The sequence below is a fragment of the Macrosteles quadrilineatus genome, unplaced genomic scaffold (genome assembly GCF_028750875.1).
Source record: "Macrosteles quadrilineatus isolate MER2022 unplaced genomic scaffold, UCM_ALF_1.0 Scaffold_2__2_contigs__length_208266976, whole genome shotgun sequence".
Classification (NCBI taxonomy): domain Eukaryota; kingdom Metazoa; phylum Arthropoda; class Insecta; order Hemiptera; family Cicadellidae; genus Macrosteles; species Macrosteles quadrilineatus.
This window is the reverse complement of record NW_026542595.1, coordinates 11,735,099-11,760,141: the sequence shown is the minus strand read 5'-3', so window position 1 is coordinate 11,760,141 and position 25,043 is coordinate 11,735,099. Positions and strand designations below refer to the sequence as shown.

The 25,043-nt window shown below is 36.2% G+C and overlaps 2 protein-coding genes across 2 annotated transcripts in view; one reads left to right on the top strand and one right to left on the bottom strand.

Annotated features, from left to right (window-relative positions):
* LOC128987068 (ralA-binding protein 1) overlaps positions 1-7,976 on the bottom strand; it is a 30,085-nt gene extending 22,109 nt beyond the window's left edge. Inside the window, exons 1-2 of the mRNA XM_054407750.1 lie at positions 7,693-7,976; positions 1,470-1,608 (exon numbers count right to left, since the gene is read on the bottom strand). Coding sequence (XP_054263725.1) covers positions 1,470-1,608; positions 7,693-7,777 — 224 coding nt within the window. The 5' untranslated portion in view covers positions 7,778-7,976. The remainder of the gene's footprint in view (positions 1-1,469; positions 1,609-7,692) is intronic.
* A 4,442-nt stretch (positions 7,977-12,418) lies between these two features.
* The window catches only part of LOC128987069 (small G protein signaling modulator 3 homolog), a 39,186-nt gene continuing 26,561 nt past the window's right edge, over positions 12,419-25,043 (top strand). The window contains exons 1-5 of the mRNA XM_054407751.1: positions 12,419-12,755; positions 20,551-20,750; positions 23,590-23,688; positions 24,355-24,518; positions 24,786-24,996. Coding sequence (XP_054263726.1) covers positions 12,687-12,755; positions 20,551-20,750; positions 23,590-23,688; positions 24,355-24,518; positions 24,786-24,996 — 743 coding nt within the window. The 5' untranslated portion in view covers positions 12,419-12,686. The remainder of the gene's footprint in view (positions 12,756-20,550; positions 20,751-23,589; positions 23,689-24,354; positions 24,519-24,785; positions 24,997-25,043) is intronic.

The following is a 25,043-nucleotide window of genomic DNA, read 5'->3' as shown; positions in this document are numbered from 1 at the left end:
ACATGTATATATCATTATTAGTACACACATATATTATAGAACTTTTACAACATAAACTAACACTACGGTTTTCAATTTTTTCGGTTCTCCGTTTGTCATTATATTTTGCCCCAAAAACTAAAAAAAAAATATTTTCCTAACATGTTATATATTTCTATGTAGGGAATTAGATTGTCTACAAAATGTATATAATGAATTTCCCATAAAAAATCCGTAGGAAAAAAAATACCGAGGCCGCTTTTGAAATTTCAAAAAAAAAATCAATTTTTTTTATTTTTTTCACTTTACCGATAAAATACACTGTCTAAATCATTATGATATTACTATTTCTAGATTCAAAAAAAGGTCTGCAAAATCACCAAAATGGGTTGACCATTCCTCACTTCTAACATTGGCCACTGCTAGGGTTAATACGGGGATCAGCGTATTTGCAAGTATGCGACCTGCCCGGCTCCACTGTGTTTTTACCCTCGGCCAGTCTTTTCTTGCTTCAAAATATGTAAGCCACTACAATGTAAACATTTAACGTTCATTTGTCCGAGATTGAACTATCACAACGGTGGCACTACCACTATGTACCTGTCAAATGTTTAATTGAGAGGTTGATGCTAGCGGTCATGTTTGCGTTCCCTCCAGCCACTCACAGTTCTTCGCCGGCATTTGATTTTAAATTGAAATGAAATAAGGAAGTTAACCAAACAACAGAAAACACTATAAAGGAATTGGAATTTTGATACACATTGTAAATTACATGATAATATGGTAATGTAACGGATAACTGCCCTGCGAATAATCACTTTTAAACATTCACTTCATAACATCGAACTGTAACTACATGATAATCAGTAAAATATTATGTAAGGTAAATCAATTAAACCATATACAAAAAGAATTATTGAATATTTTTTCTTAAACTCTTCATTATGAACCAGACTTAGTTAACAGATTGAAACAAAATATAAATTCCAGCTTTGCTCTGGAAGTTTTAAGTCCTGCAGTCTGTGGTTATTGGTTAACCTTAAAAACTATTTCAAACTACGTCCATATGTTATTTGTAAACAAAGGGAAATGAGTTTGATCAAATGTCAACAGATAGCGCCACCTTCCAAACTTTAGCCCTTAAGTGTAACTTAAGTGGTGCCCTTTCTAAATATTCTGAGACGTATTTGCACATCTACGTGAAAATACCTTTATTTTGACACCTCAAACGTTAAAATCCATCAAGCCGTTATCGAGTTATAACTGTGAAAAGAAAACTGCTTGCGTATTAATATATAGATTCAGAAGATAAAAGTGATTTTGTGCCTGTTAGTTAGCCTATAATGATGATTAATTGACTACATCATTATCATATAAACTAACTTTTCATCCTCAGAGTCAGGTTAACTAGATCCTTTTAAATAGAGTTTTACAAGAAAGTGTTAGACAAAGGCTAAGAGATAGCCTAAATTATGCAAATTAAAACTTACTTCACATCAGTGTCATCTTCAGGTGAACTTTCTCCTTCTAGTGTTGCATATCGCAAGTCTTTCTTTGTGTCTTTTTTGTCTTTCCGCTTACCGATTAGTAAATCCTTCTTAGACACTCTTTCGTGAGCTTCATCACTGACTAGATATGAGAACAAAAAATTACCAAGCATGTTTATACAAAACAAATAATTACTGTAGGCCTATGGTCTAATGATTGGGACTAATGAGACCAAATCTTCAAAATTGTAAAAATTAAAAAAAAATAATGAGGTAAGTTACCGTACCTATTTACACTGCTGGGAAAAAATTAGTTTACTAAAACATGCATGGTCTTAACCAAGTCTACATTTTATGATAGCCAAGTGTAAATGGTAGTAATAAAATTAAGGAGGGATGCTAAAGAGGAATAGTGGTAAAACTTAGACATCTGACTCCAATGTATAAATTTACAAAAAAATATTGAATAAAATACTATTAGGTATTTTCAATCATATAAATAGTAAATCTATTATTTTTATAGCCTATAATGTTTTATGCTACCAGTACACTACCGCCGAACATTTGCCCGAATGTTCAGGTCGGATTGCGACCGCGAATATCGACAAATGTGCAACCTGAACCACCCCGGACTAATTAAGTATCCTACATTTTCGGCTGTCTTCGGCCGATCTATGAATATTGCGTATTCGTGGCAAAACATTCACGCCAAACTTTGTGCAGTATGGGCGCTGACGTCGAAGACTATTGAAGACAATTCTAGAATTTCCGATTGGTTCTAGACACCACTTGAATGTATCCTATGTTTCTTTTCTGTGGCTTAGTAATTTTAAATTAATGCTCACTTTTTATTAAAATGTTGGTTCTTTTCCGTTAATTAACTACCACACTACTTTTTTTTAGGCCTACGGTATTGCAATTCCGATATTCTAGAACAGTTAGCCTAGTCTATGAATATATCAATTATAAAGTGAAACTATTCTAAGCTAACCTAACCCACCAAACTTACTGTTTATGATCAAAAATTCTGGTAGTGAATAAACGGAATTTCAATAAACAAAAGTAGTGGTAAAAAAAGGACCTAAATGTTTGTTTTCTTAAGCGATATTTAATTTTAAATAAGCATTATTAAATATAATTAAATTATCCTACGGCCACAGAACAGGCTCACTATGCTATGGTATAGTTCCAAAAACAACAGTGTTACCTCATTAGACTACTCCATACTTTGTGCAATTTATCTCTAAGATCTAGTACTATTTTAAATAATTACATAGTAACTTAACAATTAAAAGTAACTTTAACTACACAACTACTGCAGTAAATACTGTAGATAGAGAGCTCCCGTGACTACGATTGACAGGGAGTGTGTACTGGCTGTGTTCGTGCCCGTCTGGGCTCGGCATTTGTCCTAGTTTGTCTTCTTTGATCTGTGACGGGAGACCACCAAAAAGCGAACGCACCTGAACACGAACGTAGGCAATGCCAAATACCCCGATTGTACACGAGCACACCGAGTACACTGTCGTGCTCGTCTTAGTTCGCCTACATTCGGCAATAGTGTGCTGCAGGCAATACAGAACCAGCAGAGCTGAGAAACAGGTTAATTAACGCATAAACTCAACCATAAACATTTAAAATGTGGTAATACTGTAAAATATTGTCCTAGGAAATCTTAAAAAATACATACAGTAGGCCTAATTTAAAAAGCATTAGGCCTACTTAAATCCTACTAATAAAAAAAAAAATTTAGTATATTGAAGCATTGTTGTATGCCTAAGGGTTACGGAGAATATTCGAAAAAAAGGCAAATTTAAAACTCCCATGTTATTCTTATGGAGAAAATGAAAACTGTTGTAGTTGACTTGTTTATGGATATATTTTGATCAAATTTGGCAACTTTATTTATTTCATCCGATACTATTGACGTTAGGTCAAAAAACACTGTTTACCTTCCCCGTAGCAGCAAACCTAAGCACTCGTTAAATCTAATATTATTTAAATTGGGAATAAATATGTCTTATTTCAGGAAATATTTTAGTAAAAATTTAATCAGACAAGTTGAAATTCGCTTAGTCTGCAGGTTTGCTGCGGCGGGGTTATTTTATTTTTTAGGTGCAGTGGTAAAACATTATGGCTATGGTGGATGTGCTATACTACTGTAGAGCATACCGTAAATTAAAAGAATCAAATTTAGTTACTTAGGTTAGGTTAACCTAACTAACCAATCTTGATATAAGTACCGGTATCGAATGAAATAATTGATATATCTATCGATACATTCATTAAATTTTTGGTACTTTGGTATTATCTGGAGGCCACCCTTATACAGCGCGCTGCGGCGGTTATGTTAGGTTGGGTTATCATAAATATGTTTGTATGACATTCCTCGTTTCGTTATGAAGGGACGTAACCAGATGAGTCATACTTTCGCCAGCCAAATCCCCTCCTAGTAGGCCGAGGTAAGGTCGTTGACCGGAGCATGTGCATCAACTGTCACCACATGTATCTGAGATAGTGTCCTGAGTGATGACTCATCTGGTATCATTCGATTCATAACGAAACGAGGAAAGTCAATACAAACATATTTATGATAACACAACCTAACATAACCGATGCAGCTTACTGCATTCAACTCAAATACTCGCCAACATCACTGCCTTCTGGGAGGCAGAACTCAAAGGCCGCTAATTGTATTCGTTTCAAATTTGTACAGTACCTAAGTCAATTAAAGTGCTAATTATAACTTAATTGTTTCAAATTTGTACGGTAAGTAAATTAAAGTATGTTCTTTCCAATCATGTAGTTATTTTTAAACTCTGGTACAAGTTAAAATAGATCCCTTTAAAATAAGTAAGGATAATACCAAAGTGACCAGTTGGTTTGGCCTCAATTATGAAAGTCTACCCCAGGGAGGGTAATAAAGTGTGTTTTTTATAGTGGAATAGATTACAGAATAGGACCGAAACCAGTTTGAGTCGGGTGGGGCGGGGCATGCGGCATCCAATCAGATTTTAGAAAACTGTCCACTGTTGCCAAGTTGTGCCACGCACTCGCACTCAGTCTCTGCCCGATAGCCGACCTGTGCGTTTCTAGTATACCCTCCTGTTTTGTCAAGAATTTGTCTGTGAACTGTGTTTTGCCCAATGAATACGGACAATAGTTTGTGACGTGGACGACCACGAGTACACGTGAAACGTTTGCGATATCGTAACGTCGGACGTGGTGTTCCTTTACGTGCGCAGGCAATTTCCAGTGCAATGTAATAATATTTTCTAATAAAAATAGTTATGTCATTTTGACAATAAATTGGCAGTTATGTTATCTATTTCCCTTTTTACCTGGTATGTTTTTTGAGGATTTCTAGAGTAACTACATTAGACGTTTTTTTTTTTTGTTAAAGAAGATTGAATATATGACTATTTTAATGAATGCAACACATTACGTAATGTATGTAAACGGTAGTTCAATTTTCTTATATTCAATATAGGCTAAAACTAACTGACTTTTTTGTCAAATCACAATATTACAGAAATGTCATTGTCACTATTGAGCTACCTGTTCTCCAAAAGTGTAAGTTCAGTCGAGTGGCAATAATAAGATTAACGGAGTGAGGGTCACAATAGGTGTTCAAAGAAAGGTAGCTTTGGGGTAATTCCTAAACATTGCCCAACTTCGTTTCCTAAACACAACCAAACTATATTGCTGTAAATGTTTAACCCTTAATTTGGCAAACAAATCTTTTTTTGAAAACTACTTTTTCCTCGCAATATTTCAATCAAAAGGGTCCAAAGGAACTTCAAAAAAATTATTTTAAAATTCTTATAAGTATTTTTCACAATTTTTTCATGTGTGCCATTTTTGGCACTTTGCCAAAGATGCGGAGATTTCTCTAGGAATCTTATGTTGAATTAAATACAACAAGTTTATCTGTATAGCACTTAAAAATAAACTTTAGGGTTTGAATAAGTCGACATTATCACATATTGGATATGAAAATTGTATAACTATAATTATATGTAAGATATAAAAAAATCAATTTCTCCACAAAAGTTATCAATCCAATATAAAATGGTATAAACGTAATAATAAAAAACTAACTAAAATGTATACACATGTATAACCTCTACAAAACTATGTGATTACAATAGAAAATACATTATTTTATAATTTATTGATATTTCATTAGTCATGCCCATCAGGAAAATCGTTTGAAATTTAATTAGGGTATGTCCATCAAGAAACGTCATCTACTTTTGGTGAAACCCCACAAAACAATTGCTATTTTCCTTCAGTTACAGCCTCGCATTGCACTTTGAACACACTATCGACGATTTTTTATTTTTGCAAAATCTTCATCGACCTCTTGATGTATAAAAAGAAAGGGTAGTGTCCAACACCATCAAAGCGTACATCTTCAACATACATAGAGCAGCTGGTGTGAGAAAAGAAGTAAACCCTTGTCTTTTAGAACTTGTCTTTTACTCCTTTCTTTGGTTAGCAATTCAAAAATCCCATAACTAAATTTTTTAGTGACATATTGTCTTGCTGGTTTTCGGTTTAATTATTTTCAACGTGGCAGCAATGCGTTATTCCACGATATGTCGATACGGTGAGCAAATATTTGTAAGAACCAAAGTCTTAATCGGAATGCACAATCAACTTTCATATAAGAAGATTCACTTTCAGCAGGAAATAAAACTCTATTTGGTAGATATTTGTTGCCATGGATGGTCGGGATTTTTTGTAAAGCCAAAGTCTTTTCTAAACAGCCTAGTGAAAAATCTTTCCTCACAAAAATATTTTTATTTTACAATTTGTGGAAATAAGAGACATACATTTACAAATGTAAATACCTTTCACTGTTTTATAAACAGTGTGCCACTTTAGGCGCGCCCAATCAACTAAAAAAAATAACTGCATCTTTGGTAATGTGCCATTTTTGGCTCGCCCAAAAATTTTCATTATTCCCTGGTTCTTTGGCAATGTGCCATTTTTGTCACACTCAAATTGTTTAGTTTATAAAAAATCAATATTCATATTTAAGCTAATTACTGACCTGGGTTATGTTTTCTTATCTTTATTCTGTGCAAATCACTTAGATATATGAGTAAACAGCCTAAAATATTGAAATAAGAAGTAATTTACTAATCTTCTACACTAAGCCTCCAAACTTCCTTTTCTATACGTTGGTCTAAAGTGATAGTAATTTCCAAAACATCCACTATAGTGCACTAAACCATAATAGCAATAGGCAAAGAACCTTTGGACGCCGTTTGTTGGAATTAAAAAGTTAACAAGCGAATGTGACATTTTTTTGAATCCTCATGTGCCAATAATGGCACGCTGTCAAATTAAGGGTTAATATGGAAGATTTTACCTTCTTCATTTCCATGTTAATTTGTTTTATGTATCAAACTATAAGCTGGGCAACAATTTACAAGATTTTTAGAACTGCTAGGCTATAAAAGTTGTTGGACCATATAATAAATTTGCTCTTATTGTTTAAAAATTATGGGTGACAAATGTTTGACTATAGGCAACATATTTCCAGAGACTTGTAAAGGTGACCCTATATAAAATGTATTTTCATTCATTATATTTATTAATTGTATGTTAATATATTTTTTCAAAAACTAAATCTGGTAGCGGTTTAACTTAAGTCATTAATCGTGCAAATAATCTATCCATAATCATGTAAGGGATGAATGTATCTTCCATATGATATAAGTAGTAAAATAAATAAATTTGCCAAGGTTGATCAAAATATAAGTAAGTTAGGCTACTCATAGGCCTAATCAAACAAAATACAACTGTTTAAACTTATTCTCCATTAGAATAACATAGGAATTTAAAAAATAACAATTTTTAGAATGTTTCCGTAACCAATAGCCTAACCACACAAAAACACTCCAATATAGCCTAGGCCTACTAAACTAACTTATTTGTTAGGGATTTCAAGCTCTCTTCTCTCTCAAAATGCTTCGTAAACCAATGAGTTAGACAATTGTAGCTAGCCTAGGGCAGGCAACCTATGAAGTACATAGGCTATGTATGATTTTGAATGGATGGTGTTTTTGGCCTCTTGGGACATCAAACAGAAAAGGTCCGAGTCCAGGTCTTACCATGAGGCCTAGACAATAATGGCTTGTTCCTAAAAATCCTTAACCTACATGGGAAATTCGCTAATATTTGTCACTGAAAGCCTGCATACAGCGATACTTACAATCACTTTCGTTGCTTTTCTTTCCGGATTCAGAGGCATACAAACCTGGAAAATCTTTCTCAACATCAGGACTTTCGAATTCCATTAGATGAGCGAACTAGTACTTATTTAGCAGGTTTAGTTAATTTCAGAAAATCGATAAAACAAACTAAACTATTAAAAATCAAATTTATAAGACGCGATATCAAATTAACTCACGGTCACAACCAGTTAGGTTTAAGCTTTAGTAGAATTTTGATTTTAGGTTATGATGGAATCGAATGAAAATAAACAAAGCAGAAAGAAGTTTTTCGCTACACTACACTAAACTAACACCATAGATAAAACATCTAACACCAAGGCGTATACTATACTACACTGACTGTGTAGTGTGTGTGGGTGAAATGACCTGTTTTCAGTGTTTTCGCAATGTTTATCACCTGCGAAAATTCATCATTACAGTACATTGTTTACTACGGCAACATGTTTCGTATTTTTTTTATTTTTCCAACGTAAACAAATAAAGATTTACGACGGCGCTGAAGGGCCACCAACTATAAAAAAATATTTGTCTTCATCTCTGAGAAAAAACTTAGAATTCTGAGATTAAAGTCAGAGCGTGAGAAGTCGGCTTCCTCTCTGAGAAAAAAGTCAGAATTCTGAGATTAAAGTAAGAATTTAACAAGTAGGCGTTCCTCTCTGTGAAAAAAGTTAGAATTCTGAGATTAAAGTCAGAATTTAACTTGTGGGCGTTCCTCTCTGTGAAAAAAGTTAGAATTCTGAGATTAAAGTCAGAATTTAACTTGTGGGCGTTCCTTGAATTGGACGTTCGTCTACTACCTAACGAAACGGCGAATTGAGCACCGAAATGGACACTAATAAAAGAGAAGCCATTTTGGTGATTATTTTAGATTATGCTTGGCTCAGACAGAAATATAGCTTTACTTTGTTGAGTATTAGACAGTTGAAACGTATTTTAAAAAGGTTTAGGTTTGTGTAGGATGATTAATTAGTCTTCAATTGAAGAGGTGAAACATTTCATTAGGAATGAGCTTAACTACTCAGACCAGTTAGGCCTAAATTGGATACAGATGGATGCATTTGAAATATATCTAAAATGGCTTTAGTAAAACAAAACACAGTTAGTTCGATTCTTAAAGCACTTGACCTCAGGACCCGCAAACGTTTACGTCGACGAAAATACAAGAACAAAGGTCCAAAGTATCCTTGGCATTTAGATGCATATGATAAGTTAAAGCCATTATGGCATATGTGTCCATGGTTGTAGTTGTAAAGACTGAGTTTGAATAGACTATAACTTATTCTACTCATTCACTCAGTCAATACTCAACTCAAACTCAAGACTAGCCTAGCGCTAAAGGGACCGGTAGACAGAGAGCAAAGAGTTAAAATCTGACTTAAATCTCAGAGGGGAACGCCCACTCCCACTAGATCTAGTTGTAATTTCTGACTTTAAACTCAGAATTCTGACTTTTTTCTCAGAGAGGAAGCCTACTTCCCGGGTTCTGACTTTAATCTTAGAATTCTAAGTTTTTTTCTCAGAGATGAAGAAAATATTTTTTTATTCAGTTGGTGGCCCTTCAGCGCCGTCGTAAAGATTTGTTAATGTTTTGTCAACTGTTTTAATTTTCAACAACCAAAACTGTACAACCAAGGAAATATTAACTGTTTACTAGAGGACCCATGCTCCCACGCAGCGTTAAAATAAATATAATATCCTAGAAATAATCAAAATCATAATTTTTGATTGAGTATGTTTTTTTATCTATGGTAATACCACCACGGCCGCCTTTAACTCCAGGCCGCGGCCTTCGAAGTGGCAACGTCGCAAGTGGTGTTGTAACAGCTGTTTTGTTTTTCCTTCCACTATGAGCTAATGGCTAATGGTATTAGTGTATTTACGAAAGATCGGTTACTGGACTATGACAATATTGACTCCGCTTAAAATATACAGATATAGATTTTAGTTCATATTGTTTCAGTTTTTAATTCTGTATGTTTTATTTTCAATATTTTAATATAAATTTAAATTTAAATCACTTAAGTGCGAACATGAGCTGATGTCACCTGTCTGCCATGTTCTCTTATGGGACGTCTGTCACTGAACAACACCACTTGCGATGTTGCCAATTCTACTAGGCCACGGCCTGTATAGTTAAAGGCGGCAAAGGCGGCCGTGGCTTAACTAATTCAAACGATCATAGATTATAGATAAATATATGCCGATGCTTTAGGCCCCCTTCACACTGGGCCACCATGGTGGTGACACTGGTGGCGACACCATGGTGGCTACGTTACATTAGCATTGATTTAAATGGGACATCTTCACACTGAGCTTTGGTGGCGCGTCTGCCCGCGCGACCAGAAATGCGGTGGCTCGGGGTTGCGATTTTCAGAGACACCAGTCTGGTGGCGCCACCACGTCGCACCATGGTTTCTTATCGGACTGTTCACATTGGAGCGACTGGCAGCGCCACCAGTCACTACCAGCGGGCATTACTCAGTATACTAATTTACTGTACTAATCTTTTGAAGTTGTTAAGGTAATAAATATGGGGAAACGATTTTAATGTTATAACAAAATGTATAGGTACTCTATTTCATTTACATCTTTTCGTCATTGCAATGTATACATTGAGTCAAGGTATTACAGTGTATTAATAAATGGTATATTAACTATGTTTTTATTTAATTTTTCACAACGTTAGTAGCAGTTTCTCTTCTCGGGATATTTTATCTTTCAGACGTCCCAGAAGCTCATCAAAACTTAAAACACTCATTCTTGAGTAAGTGTAAAACGTGTCAGGGTTATTTCTAAGATCTTTGTAGTGAATGAAAAAAGTCTCTCTGGTACCTAAATCTCATAAAAACGGATGAACAAAAAACTACGGGTTTTCTTATGTTTTCATAATTTCAAAAAAATATATAAGCTAATATATAAGCGTATATATAATATAATAATATATATATATAATAATAATTATATATTATTATAATATATATTAATATATATATATAATAATAATTATATATTATTATAATATATAATAATAATTATATATTATTATAATATACAGGGTGTTTTTTTAAAAACTTGCATCTTTATTTATGTAAAAACCGCAATAGATAGAAATATGCAGTTTGCGGAAATCATCTATTGACGTAGGGGGCCCAATTGTTTTGAATTCAACGTTACATTCACATTCCCCCCTTTCCCCCCCTGCCCCCAACTTATTTTTTTTAAATAGCAAGGTACCGCTTGTGACATATCAAATGAAAGACCATAAAAAAAGAAAATGTTTGATAAAAAAAAATTAAAAATCGGTTAATAAATTTGCGAGATATTTCCCCCCCCCCTTCCGCGGAACTTGATTTTTTTTAATAGCAAAGTACCCCTTGTGACATATCAAATGAAAGAGCATGAAAAAAGAAAATTTTTGGTGAAATTTATTTTTCATTTGATATGTCACAAGGGCGGGTACCTTGCTATTAAAAAACAAGTTATGGGTAGGGGAAAAAGGGGGGGATTATCTCACAAATTCATGAGCCGATTTTAAATTTGTTTCCACCAAAAATTTTCTTTTTTCATGCTCTTTCATTTGATATGTCACAAGGGTACTTTGCTATTAAAAAAATTATCAAGTTCCGGGGAAGGGGGGGGGGAATATCTCGCAAATTTATGAACCGATTTTTAATTTTTTTCATCAAACATTTTCTTTTTTCATGCTCTTTCATTTGATATGTCACAAGGGGTACCTTGCTATTAAAAAAAAATAAGTTGAGGGCAGGGGGGGAAAGGGGGGGAATGTGAATGTAACGTTGAATTCAAAACAATTGGGCCCCCTACTTCAATAGATGATTCCCGCAAACTGCATATTTCTATCTATTGCGGTTTTTACATAAATAAAGATGCAAGTTTTTAAAAAAACACCCTGTATAATAATATATAAGCGCCTGCCTCTTCGACGTCCAACTGTGAGCTTTGTGGCTGCAGCTGCTCTGGTGGCTGAGCTGGTGGTCCATGCGCATTTTGACCGGCCACCAGTGTCACCACCGGTGTCGCCACCATGGTGGCCCAGTGTGAATAGGCCCTTATGGAAAATCTGTGCGTGCCTACCTTTAATTTGGGAACTCATGAAAGTCAGGTAGAAGAGCCAAATGAAACGATCTTGGAAAAGAGAAACCAAATTTAACTCCCATAAGAAATACATGAGGAGCAAATTTAGTTTACATATAAGCCGAGTGGGATTATAGATAAATACATAACGATGCTTGATGGCAAAACTATGTGCGTGCATACCTTCAATTATTACGTTGATTACGTTGCATACGGTCATCTTAAGCCCCCCACACACTACCAGACCAGACCTCCAGACCAGACCGTCTGGCTGCAACCAGACCGTCTTGGACGGCTCTACACACTCCCAGACCAGACGGTCTGGTCTGGAGGTCTGGTCTGGTAGTGTGTGGGGGGCTTTTCTCTCTTGACTATAGAGAGTAAAATTCATTTTTAGTCCCTAGGGAGGGAGTAAAAATCAGCTGTTGTAAACTGTTGTAAATTTTGATTGTGACAATCGTTTCTGTATCGATGGAAATTATTTATTCTATGGTTTAACATGTGCTTAACTTAGTCTTTTCTACAGGAAATGGACTATAATATGCTCCAGCTGACTTATTTTTCTCAATCATAACCTAAAACATGTTGACTCCGAGATGTCAATTGAAATGTCAACTGATGTAGTGTAGTTATCCCACTGACAAATAAATGTTTTTCAAAATGAAAAGGTTCTCAATTTTTGCTGGTTGAAAGTGTGAGCTGTAATAGATAATTCACTCAAGTCAGATTTTTTAAATTAAAAAATATCCATTTGCCATTTAGGGTTTTCAGTTTTGAGTGTAACATCATTATTATTATAAAACCAGTCATAGACTTCTCTTCAAGCTGTTTATTTGAATCTGAATGATAATTTGTCAATCAGTACTTAAATTAGGATATGGAAGTGGCTAAATCCTTATTTAGCTCTAGGGCTCATGAAGGCTACTCGGGCAAAGAGAATTACAATGTAAGTAAACATCAGCTTAGACATAAAATTAAATGGGGGTACAGTTTCTTAACTGGGTATAGAATAATTAATTTATAAAACTCATTTTAAGTAAACTCAATCAAAACTATTTATTTACAAAAACAATAATCATGTAAACAAACCAAATAGCAGATGATTCATAACTTTATAACTCAGCTGATAACAATAATCCTACATTTCTCCCCACCCAATTTAGGCTGAGTTTTCGAAACTATGTTCATCTTCAGGTTCCGTTTGCATTTTCCATTTGAGGTGGATCAGTTGCACCTTCTCTTGCTCTCAGCTGGTCAGCGTGTTTTCTCTTTATTTCTCCCCCAACTAAAACTATGTATGATAGCTCTCCCGTCCTTTCTTGTGCAGTTCCTGGTCTCCAGCCCTTCTTCGTTTCATTTTGAACCTACACTTCTTGTTTGGCAGAAAACTCCTTTTGTTTAGATTTTAAGTTGTGGTAGTACTTCTGTCGCCACACTTGATTTTCTATTCTCTCTCTGCTATTAAACCACCTATCCAAAGCTGTTGGTATTCTTCTACCATAGAAAAGGACTGATGGTGGTTGTCCTGTGGTTTTTTGTGGGGTGTTTCGATAAGCAAGCAACACTTGTAAAAGTGCAAGTGATGAACTGAGACCTTCTTGTTTGCAAGCACTGTATCGACTCTTGAAGGTTCTGATAATCCTCTCTACTAAACCATTGGTTTTTGGATGATACGGTGCCGATGTGACATGACATATGTTATTGTTCTTACAAAAAGTCTTAAACTCATGGGACGTGAAGGGGGTGCCATTATCAGATACAATTTTTTTAGGAACACCATACCTCGAAAACCAAGTCCTTAATCTATTTACAAGAGCAGCAGTTGTCGTACGGTCCATAACTTCGATCTCAACCCATTTTGAGTAAGCATCGATTCCTACTAACCAGAACCGGTTGTCGAATGGACCTGCGAAGTCGAGATGAATTCGCTTCCAAGGATCACTTGGCACATTCCAAGGATATAGAGGTATTTCTTACCTCTGTGTCAATTGATTGGTTACTCTGGCAAGGGTGGCATCTACGGACATAAACCTCAACATCCTTATTCAGATTAGGCCACCACACATACCTTAATAGGGTAAGGTAATACCTACCTTGATAGGGATCTCATGGCCTCTATTCCAGGATGACCTTTGTGGAGTTCTTTCAATACATTTTCTCTCAAAATCTGTGGAACCACAATTCTTCCTAATCGCATGATTATACCGTTTTCTAATGTCAGCTCTTCTCTCTTATTCCAATATGGTTTTATGGACGGTGATAAGTTTCCTGTATCTTTTGGCCAACCATGTTCCAGGTAGTCTATAAGTTTCTTCATATTTGGGTCTTTCTTATACTCCAGTACAAGTTCATGATTTGGATAAACAACGTCAATTTTCTCCTGAACCAATGCTCGAATCTCTCTCTCATCTGGATCCAATACTTCTTGTGTCTTGAGTGAAAACCTAGACAAAAAATCAGCCAAACAATTATCCTGTCCTTTGATGTACTGGATCTCAAAATCATACTCCATTAAATACAAAGCCCAACGAACCAAACGGTTGTTTACTACTTTGGTAAGATCTCGATGCATTCTGAATATTCTTTCAAGTGGCTTGTGGTCCGTCCTCACCTTAAAATGTCCCCCACTGAGGTATTGTCTAAACTTCTTCACTGCAAAAACTAACGCCATCGCTTCCTTGTCAACTGTAGCATACCTTTTTTCTGCTCCCGTTAGAGTCCTCGAGGCGTGCATTACTGGCCTTTCCGTTCCATCCGGCATCAAATGTAACAGCACTGCACCAACCCCTTGTTCACAAGAATCACATTCAACATTGATCGGCTTTGATATGTTGTATGGAACTAATGTCTTCTCTAATGACAGGATATTCTTCAACTTGTCGAACGTTGTTTGTTCGGTGTCTGTCCATTTCCATTTAGTCTTCGTACCAGTCAGCTTATGCAAGTTCGAAGCGATCGCATGAAGATTAGGTATGTACCTTTCGTAAAAATTTAGTGCTCCTAGAAAAGCTCGTAATTCTTTCACGTTTCTTGGCCTTGGTGCGTGTCTTATGGTTTCAACTTTGTCTTCGGAGGGATGAATACCATTCCCATCTATTGTATGACCCAAATACTTTATAGATTTCTGAAAGAACTTACATTTTGACAGTTTTGCTCTTAATCCACTTGATTCTAGCCGCCTCAAAACTTCTCTCAGAGTAGTTATATGGGTAGTCTTATCCTTACTAGAAATGATTATATCATCAAGTAGAACTCCGACATTAAGTCCTTTTAGTAAACTTTCCATGTACCTTTGAAATTTTGCCGGACTCGAGAAAAGTCCAAAAGGCAACCTTTTGTAGCGAAAGTAACCTACATGAGTTGCTATCGTAAGATACTTTTGTGACTCGGGGTGTACTTTCATTTGCAAGTACGCGTCTCGAAGATCTATGACTGAAAACATCTTTCCATTAGTTAATTTGGAAGTCAAGTCATCAAAGGTTGGCAAGAGGTGTCATTCCGGGACGATGTTTGGATTCAAGGTTGTACGAAAATCGCCACAGATTCTTACTCTACCTTCGCCCTTGTCTACGTTGACTGTTGGGGTACTCCATTCTATCGGTGTTTCGGAAGGGTCCACTGCTTCCAAAACTCCTTCCTGTACTAATCTCTGTAGTTCTCGCTCCACTGCCTCCCTTAAGGGGAATGGAACTCGTCGTGCCCCGTAAGATACAGGTTTTGTTCCACTTTTTAGATGGATGACTTCATTAGAGTCAGATATCGTTCCTAGCTCATCACGAAAGAGTTCGGAAAACTCCTGAGTTAATGCCTCAACTTCTTTTTGTAACTCTTTTCTATAAATTTCTTCGTTCTTACCTGCCTCTTTACTATTTGTCTTTCCATTGTCAATACGCCTAACCATTACTTCTCTAGGCAAATTAAGATTGAAAGCTACACTCCACGGCAACCCAAATAATGGAACATCATCTTCTAGTAATACAATAACCGGAAATCGCTTAGTACGATTACGTAAAGTAACGTCCACAAAAGCCTTACCCATGACTTCTAGCTTATTTTTCCCATAGCCTGTGATGACATCAGACGTCTTTTTGAGAGATTCGCCACTTGAATTTATCTTATCCCAAAGAGACAAACTTATAGCACTTACCCGAGCCCCGGAATCAAACTCCATTCTAACATCATACCCGTTCAATTCTACATCTATTGTAGCTCTGGGAACCTTACTCTTGACTGACCTAATTTGTGTTCCACTAACATCAATATCAGAACTACACTCAGCATCATAAGTTTGATCACAAGAATCATCTACTTTTCTCAAATTACCGTCTGTTCTCTTGACAAAATTATTTTTACTTTTGCACATTCTTGCGAAGTGGCCTCTGTTTGAACATTTCTTGCACACAGCAGAAATAGCAGGGCACCTATCTTCACTAGGGTCATGTGTAAACCCACATCTATAACACCTATTGAAACCAGTAGATTTCTGTACCTCTGGTTTCCTCTTTTCCTTACTGTCACTTACTTTGAAAATCTCATTTTTACACGAATGTTTGGAAACTTCTTCTCTCGCGCGTTCCATGGATTGAGCTAACTCTAGTACTACTGTTGACTTAACACGCTCACCTCGGTTATTAACTCCCTCAGGACATCATTGTCTGACTTCGACTTCAAATTCTGGACAGTTGCTTCCTACTGCAAACCTATCTCGTACTCGTTCATCTAAGCTATCTCCATATTTTCAACTTCTAGCTAAAGACTTCAATCTGTTATTAAACAAAATAAATGTCTCACCATCTTTTCTTATAGCTCTTTCAAACTCAAACCTTGTTGCAAAAAGGGTCCTTGTAGGCTTGAACAACCGGTTGGCTTCCTCTTTGACTTTGTCGTAGGTGCATTCCTCCCAGGCCCTTGGATACATCTGGTCCGACAGTGCCCTGAGATGCTCCTCTCCGATATTTGCCAATAGAAGATCTCGCCGAGCCGCTTGTTCTTCTGTGTTAGCACCACCCAGTCCCTTAACTCTGCAGGTCAACTCAAAACGAGCTATGTAGTCTTCCCGCAATTGTTTACTATTATACTCTTTAAATGAAAATCTGCTCATTCTATCTTGTATGCAAGACATGTTACTACAATCAATTACACTCTTATACTGAGACTGGTCTGTTTTCTTCGGCATTTTCTCGTCGCCAATATAGAATAATTAGCTAATTTATAAAACTCATTTTAAGTAAACTCAATCAAAACTATTTACCTATTTACAAAAACAATAATCATGTAAACAAACCAAATAGCAGATGATTCATAACTTTATAACTCAGCTGATAACAATAATCCTACACTGGGCTAGGCCTATGCTAATATCGATTGAAGCTATCGATTCGATTAGTAAACCTTCATGCAAATTTTTCACTATCAGCAAGTTTGGTTGGTTAGGTTAGGCTATGATAGTTTAATTGGCAAATATTTACTGTATTTACATTGGGATATGATGTAATTTTTATATGTCTACTTACAGTATTTTTAACGCTGAATCCAAAAATGCAATCAGTTTTTGTCGGAGAGATTCCTAAGTGGCCGTAGTGGCCGTAAAACAAAGGTTAGGGTTACGAATCTAAGGAAGGATAATTGAGCGGTATTGAAGGTAATGGTAATATGGCGTGGTCTGGACTGGACGGGTCCGCACTGAGTGAGGAGTGAGGAGGACTGAGTGAAAAGAGCAAACAATTGTTTATACTTGATCTAATGCGGAATAAAATAAAATCAATTTGTTTTGATTTTTGAAATCAAATAATCAGTTCTTATTTAGGCATGTGAGGAAGGTAGGTCGGACTTTATGCGGATTCGTGACTGTATTAAGTGTTTTGAAGTTAGGTTAGATTATAACCTTACCTTTAACTTACCTACCTAATCTAACCCCACTTCAAAGGACTTAATATAGTCACGAATCCGCATAAGGTCCAACCTATCTTCCTCACATGCCTTTTCTGACATAAACTGCGATTTAAACATTAATATTAAGGTTGGGTTGGGTTAGGTTAGATTATATTAGATTAGATTATGTAACATCATTTATTAGTTGCTGATACATTAAATTATGCACTGTGGCACGTTTTCACTTTTAGACACAATGGGATTATGTACTATGGGATTATGCACTATGGCACGTTCATTAACAGACGTTGAGGCATTAGCCAATGGTTAAGGATTGGAATGAGGACGATGATTATGTCGGCAGTGGCCTAGCTTCTATTACTGATATTTTATGTGAATAAATTCTATTTTGTTTTATATTTTATGTTCACGTGATTAATAGTTTATGTATCGTAGCCTAGTCAATTTATGAGACGGTAATTATTTACTGTATTGTCAATACAGTAAATAATTACCGTTTAATTTTATAATAGATATAGGCTATTTAAAAATGACGATTATTAGGCTAATCAATATTTTGAATTCGATAGTTTCAATCAATGTTAGCATACTTAGCCCAGTTAAGAAACTGTACCCAACAAGACTCTCATATGGATTATAAAATAAGACTTGTTATCAAGGTTGACTTCTTATCCAGGTTTACAATAACATGTGTTTAAAGTACAGTCAATCCGTATCCAACATGGACAAAAATGGCGTCCATGGAATTTTGTCTGAAATTTTTGTTTTTTGGGGCGCTGAATCCGAATCTGAAGTTGTCCAACAAATATTTCTTGAGCGTTCCGACATATTTGCAAAATTTTAGCACTTTTTTCAGTTTTTATATTATAAGTTGAAAACTATGAATTCTAGTGAATTTTACCTCGTACAAAATGGAAGGGGATAAAATTTCCTTCAAAATGCACTATTTACACTTTAAAATTGATTAGAAATAACCTCCGCTAGTGTGCATTAAAAATTGGTTATTTTTCTGAATTAAAAAAAATTCAAGCTTTTGGTCTGATTGTAATATTACTCAGCAAACACCCACACCCATCCACCCTATAACTATCTCAACCCACATTCCCCCATCAACCCCCCCCCCCCCCCACCCAATGTACTATACCACTCTCCCCCCCCCCATTCCACAGCGTTCTTTCTACTTTTCTTGGGCGGAATGTGATAAATAATGTTAGAGAGGTAGGTTTCCATGGTTATGATTAACATGACGAGGCAGTTGCTATAAATACTTTACTTTTCATTTAAATGGCGACCATACAATCATTGTCCCAACGACACTACACCAAAGAATTACTATTATAAAGCAGTCTGAAAACAAGCTAAAGGAATCCTTGAAATTCAAGCTAAGGCCGTATCCTTCGTCATTATTTCAAGAAGGGTCCACAAGGAAAGGAAAGAAATCGAGGCTTTACAAATCATTCCATCATTTGCCTGATTCTGAAATACCAAAAGACACCCAAAATGTTATATTTGGAGGGTTTCTACTGCACAGGGTGGTTTGGGAAAATAACTGAATATTTGATGAGATTGGTGACTCAGTCATGAGATACATAAAATGGCACTACTCCAAACCCGTGGTATTTTTTGACGCGTACCCCGATTATCCTATGACCAAACAAGCTGAACGTTAAAGAAGGGCCACCAAAAACACTCTGTGGAAGTGCTGTTTGAAACTGGATAGAAAGATATGTAGAGGCTCGATTTCTTTCCTTTCCTCGTGGATCCTTCTTGAAATAATGACGAAGGATATGGAAAGGATTCCTTTATGTAGTTTTCAGACTACTTTATAATAGTCATTCTTCGGTGTAGTGTCGTTGGGTCAATGATAACAACTGCCTTGTCATGTTAATCATAACCATGGAAACCTACCTCTCTCTAACATTATTTATAACATTCTACCCAAGAAAAGTAGAAAGAACGCTGTGGAATGGGGGGGGGGGGAAGAGTGGTATAGTACATTGATGGGGGAATGTGGGTTGAGATAGTTATAGGGTGGATGGATGTGGGTGTTTGCTGAGTAATATTAAAATCAGACCAAAAGCTTAAATTTTTTAGAATTCTGAAAAATAACCAATTTTTAATGGACTCTAGCAGAGGTTATTTCTAATCGATTTTCAAGTGTGAATAGTGCATTTTGAAGGAAATTTTGTCCCCTTCCATTTTGTACGGGGTAAAACTCACTAGAATTCATAGTTATCTACTTATAATATAAAAACTGAAAAAAAGTGCTAAAATTTTGCAATTTTTTGCGAATATCTCGGAACGCTCAAGAAATATTTGTTGGACAACTTCAGATTCGGATTCAGCGCCCCAAAAAACATTAATATCATACAAAATTTCTTGGACGCCATTTTTGTCCACGTATGGTTGATTTTTACGACGAAAATAATTTCAAGGGGATTTGAAAATTACCCTTGTTATCAAGAGTGTCTTGTTATCGAGGGTCTTGTTATCGAGGTTCTACTGTAATATACCATTTTTTGGCAAGTTGGCTATTGCAGATCCATGGGTACTGTACCTATTGCAGCAGCTGTGTACCGCTGGGGGACTTGGCAGGGCGGAACGCTGCCGCGTTCCTTAATATAGAGAAGGGGACTCGTGTTCTAATATTAAATTTTCTACATTGTTTACAGCTGAGTGAAATAACTTATGTGTCTGTTTGTTTAGTTTTGAATTGAGTTATTCTTATATCTGTTTCCTTAAGGTAGCCTAAGCAATTTAATCTTACATTAAACATCAAGTTACTGGTAACTTAATTGTAAAAATATCAAGTTATTTATGTGTCTTAAAAAAAATTAAATCAATTACAGGATAAGGTAGAAACAGCAGCGTCTGATGATGAGGAGAGCAGAGTTGGTATGGAGGGAGAAGGGCTCGGCCTGGCTGTGGAGGGGATGTCACCCACTCCCGGGGGTCCGTTCTCTGCCCTCACGCCCTCAATGTGGCCCCAGGACATCCTCAGCAAGTTGGGTCAACTACCTGATGATCCTAACTCTCAGCCTGACTACAGGTAAGCTAGGCTTATGCTCATGAACAATGTCATAGCTTGCTGAATTGTAGCAGTCAGAGTCTCGATTATCCAACCTGAACTTGCTTGGGTAGCAAGGAAAATGTTTGAACCTTTGTAAACGAGTTTAAAAATCATTAAACCTACAGTTATATAGTTACATTACTTAAGGTTACGGCTTCTCAGTTGCCAACTCTATTAATAACTTCAAGCTTTTTTTACAGAGCCCACACTAACTTTTTCTATTTTGCAGCCATCATCACAATTAACATTTAAGTGAATTGACAAAGAAAACCCTTAACACTGTAATTTTTAGCGAATTTCCTATATAGGGAATAAGTTATTACCGTAGTACCTACTCATGGTAAGACCTGACCCGGGACTGATTTACTTTTTTGTTTTGAGGTCCCTAGAGGCCAAAAACACCATCCGTTCGTTCGAATTCATATATATACGGTAGGCTATATATATATAATATTTACCTCATATATATATATTTATTTATATTTATACGGTATGTATATATATGTGCCTGTTATCACGATAACTCGAGCAAAAATGATTCGATTTTGATGAAATTTGGTATAAACGTGTAAACCTACATTTATTATAACGAATTCCTGAACCAGCATGATCGTACAGTAGAGTCCCGTTGGTCCGAAATAGTTGGGACCGGACCCATTTTGGATTACCAAATATTTCGGATCAAACTTTTTTTTTATTAATTTTTTGAAAATTTTTAAAAAAATTTGTATAAAAAAATAATTTTTTTCTTAGGACGCTAGGCACGAGCCCGGGATTGTTTTTCACATTACTTAAGGCTAGACCTAGTGGCTGCAGCATTATCACTTATTATTAAAATCCATTTGTGATTTGGCGGGATTGGAACCTGGGACGAAAATGAAAAATGTTAATAACAAAAATGGTGAAATATTTACTAAAATACTCTACAAAAAAAAGTTTATCTCGCCCAGCCGCTCCGGAATACTTTGACGAGATACAGCTAAATAGGTGTTAAAAGTTTAATAAAAACATTTAATTTTTTTAAATAAAAAAGAAAAAATATTTTTTGTTTTCAGACTTTCAGATTACTGTTCAGATTATCGGGACTCCACTGTACTATGGAAACTGGGTTTTATAGGCTAATATTGGTTTTCCCATTTTTGACACTAAAATCATAAAATTTTACAATTTCTTTCCAGACCATTTTGCAAACTTTAAAAAAATAAATAATTTTGTATCTTGAAGCGTTTTTGTATGCTTAACGGTTACAGAGGTATGGTAATTTAAAAAATTGTAAATTAAAAATTGCCATGTTATTCTTATGGAGATTTAATAAACTGTTGTAGTTTGCTTGTTTATGGACATCTTTGAATAAAATTTGGCAACTTTATGATGATTGCTATGGGAAGGAAGGGAAACAGGTCCGTGACATAGGAAGTGGTGATGAAAGTAGTAAAGGCGAGCAGTGCGGAGTGTGGGAACTGTAATGATGATTACATTAAGGCATCTGTAATCCAAAAATGCCCTTTCGAAGGGAGGGAAACAGGTCAGCGAGGTAGGAAGTGGTGAAGGAAGTAGTAAAGACGAGCAGTCCGGAGCGTGCGAACTGTTTATGACGATTGGATTAAGGTATCTGCAATCCTAAAATGCTATGAGAAGGGATGAAAACAGGTCCGAAACGTAGGAAGTGGTTAAGGAAGTAGTAAAGGAGTGTTATCCAGAGTGTGTGAACTGTTTATAACGATTAGATTAAGGTATCTGCAATCCTAAAATGCTATAGGAAGGGAGGGAAACAGGCCCCCGACATAGTAAGTGGTGAAGGAAGCAGTCAAGCAGTCAACTTCTGTCCGTAGTGTGGGAGCTGTTTATGATGATTAGATTAATGTATCTGCAATCCTAAAATGCTATGGGAAGGGAGGGAAACAGGTCCACGACGTAGGGAGTTGTGAAGGAAGTAGTCAAGGCGAGCATTGTGGATTGTGGGAATTGATTAATGTATCTGCAATACTAAGACTGCTTTCAGAGTAAACTAACGATTTTTCCCGAGCAAAGCTTGGTCCCAGGTACTGTTATTTAAATAGGAAATAAATCTGACAATTTTCAGGGAATATTTTAGTAGAAATCCAGCCAGGTAAATGGAAAATCGCTTAGTCTGCAGGTTTGCTGCGGTGGGGGTATTAAAACTTATGATAGAACAAAATGTGGCATTTACTCAGCCACAGGTCCTAATCCAGTATGATGGGAGGTGAAGTACAGCTATAGTTCGGCCGCTTAGAAAACAACCTGCGCGCTAATGCTAAACCAATGCTGGAGGAGGTCGCTTTCTAAGCGGCCGAACTATAGTTATAGTGTGGTATACAGCTGCTTGCAAAACAAGAAGTAGGCCAAATTCTGCTGCCTAAGGCCTGGCACTTTTCTTACAATACACAACAGGTTTACACAAAGTACAATAAAACACAAATACACTAAGTACACAAGTATACAGGCGGCAAATATGGTTGTCTCAACGCACCTGCTACGGTGTACAGTCATACTTCAGGGAGATTTAAAGATATTTCATGGTTCTTGATTGTCTGCAAAGATTGGATAATCTGTTTTTCTTGTCAGCTAAACTGTGGCTTGGACAATTGTTGTCTTCAGATGTGATAATGAAGTTGTAAAAATTAAATTTGATTAGAGGTATGCTAGGCCTATACACGTTTTCAATTGTAGGGTTAGGCCTACTGAACTTGTATCCAATTCACATTTTGTATGCTGCAAACCTTGAATATGTTGTCCCAAAATGCCTTGACATGGGCATGAATATGACAAATTTAATTATAACTAACTATTCCTGCAGATTTGATGAATTCGGGTTCCGTGTAGAAGAAGAGGATGGTCCTGAGCAGAATTCTAACAAGCTTCTAGGAGTCCCATTTGTTGAAGATACACAGCATAGGTAAGGGTGTTGTATATTCACAGCTATATGGTGATTTTCGCAGGAACCAGTGATGCAGGACTCTGTTCAGGGATACTGGAGAGATTATCTGTTCAGAGTTACTGGAATCAGATATAGTTCTATAAAACTCTGATAGTAGTGTCTAATTTATCAACATCCATTCTACAAAACATCTGTTTTGTATTCCTGGTATTCCCAAAAATGTGTGAGAGAAAAAGCACGGATCAATTTGGAGCTTTGAATGTCCTTAATGTGTTCCAACTACACCACATTGAAGTCAGCACTTCTGGATGAACAGGTAAAAAAATAAATACTCTTCCTGGTGTTCTCCTGCACAGTATCATAAACAAGAAAGATACTGGATTGCATTAATGGAGGTTATGTATGAAAAAGTATTATCGTTGCCTGCTTGTACTTTCTAACAGATTTTAATTATGTTTACTGTCTTCCTTAATACAAAGTTAGTGAAACCATTTTTGTTTGTTAAAACTTTCACATATTACTTATTGTTGCTATGTTTGTTTTTGGACCCTGTGTACCTAAAAGTTTTTACTGTCCGTATGTGCTGTTTTAATAAGTTTTGTTGAATTCTTGTATTTAATACTCAACACTGTTTAACCATAACAAAGTAACACAACCCACACATCTTAATTTATGTTGTGGTAGGCTAAAGTGGTTAGCACACCTGGAGTTCAGCCACAACAAAGAGTCAAGTGACTTGTCATGGGACAGTGTGGAGCACCGACTGCCTCGCACAGACAAGTTGAGAGCAATGTTGCGCGAAGGCATTCCTCACTCACTCCGTCCTCAACTGTGGATGAGATTGTCAGGTATATTGAGTAGGAGTCAAACAAAGTAGCCTAACCAAAATTAATAATGAAAGATTATTTTTAAGCAGCACAATCTTAATTGTGCTGTTACCATTGCTTGAGTTTGAAAGGACTCGATGGAAAATTGCTAGTATGAATAAATAGAAGTATTAGTGATTGTATTTTAACTAAACTGGTCTTACCATACCACTGTAATGGGCTGTAATATTCATTCCTCTGTATAATCAAATTTAGTTTAATATGTTATTGATAATATTTTGAACTTAGGAGCACTAGAAAAGAAGCTTTCTTCTGAAATGTCATACAAGGACATGGTCAAGGCCAGCAACAATGATGCTTTGTCCACATCTAAGCAGATAGAGAAAGACTTGTTGAGAACGATGCCTAGCAACGCGTGTTTCAGCCACCTTCACAGCACTGGGATACCTCGGTTACGACGTGTGCTTCGAGCATTGGCATGGTTCTACCCAGACATTGGGTATGATTAGCATAAGTTCAACTTCAATTCAGGCTAGCATAATCATA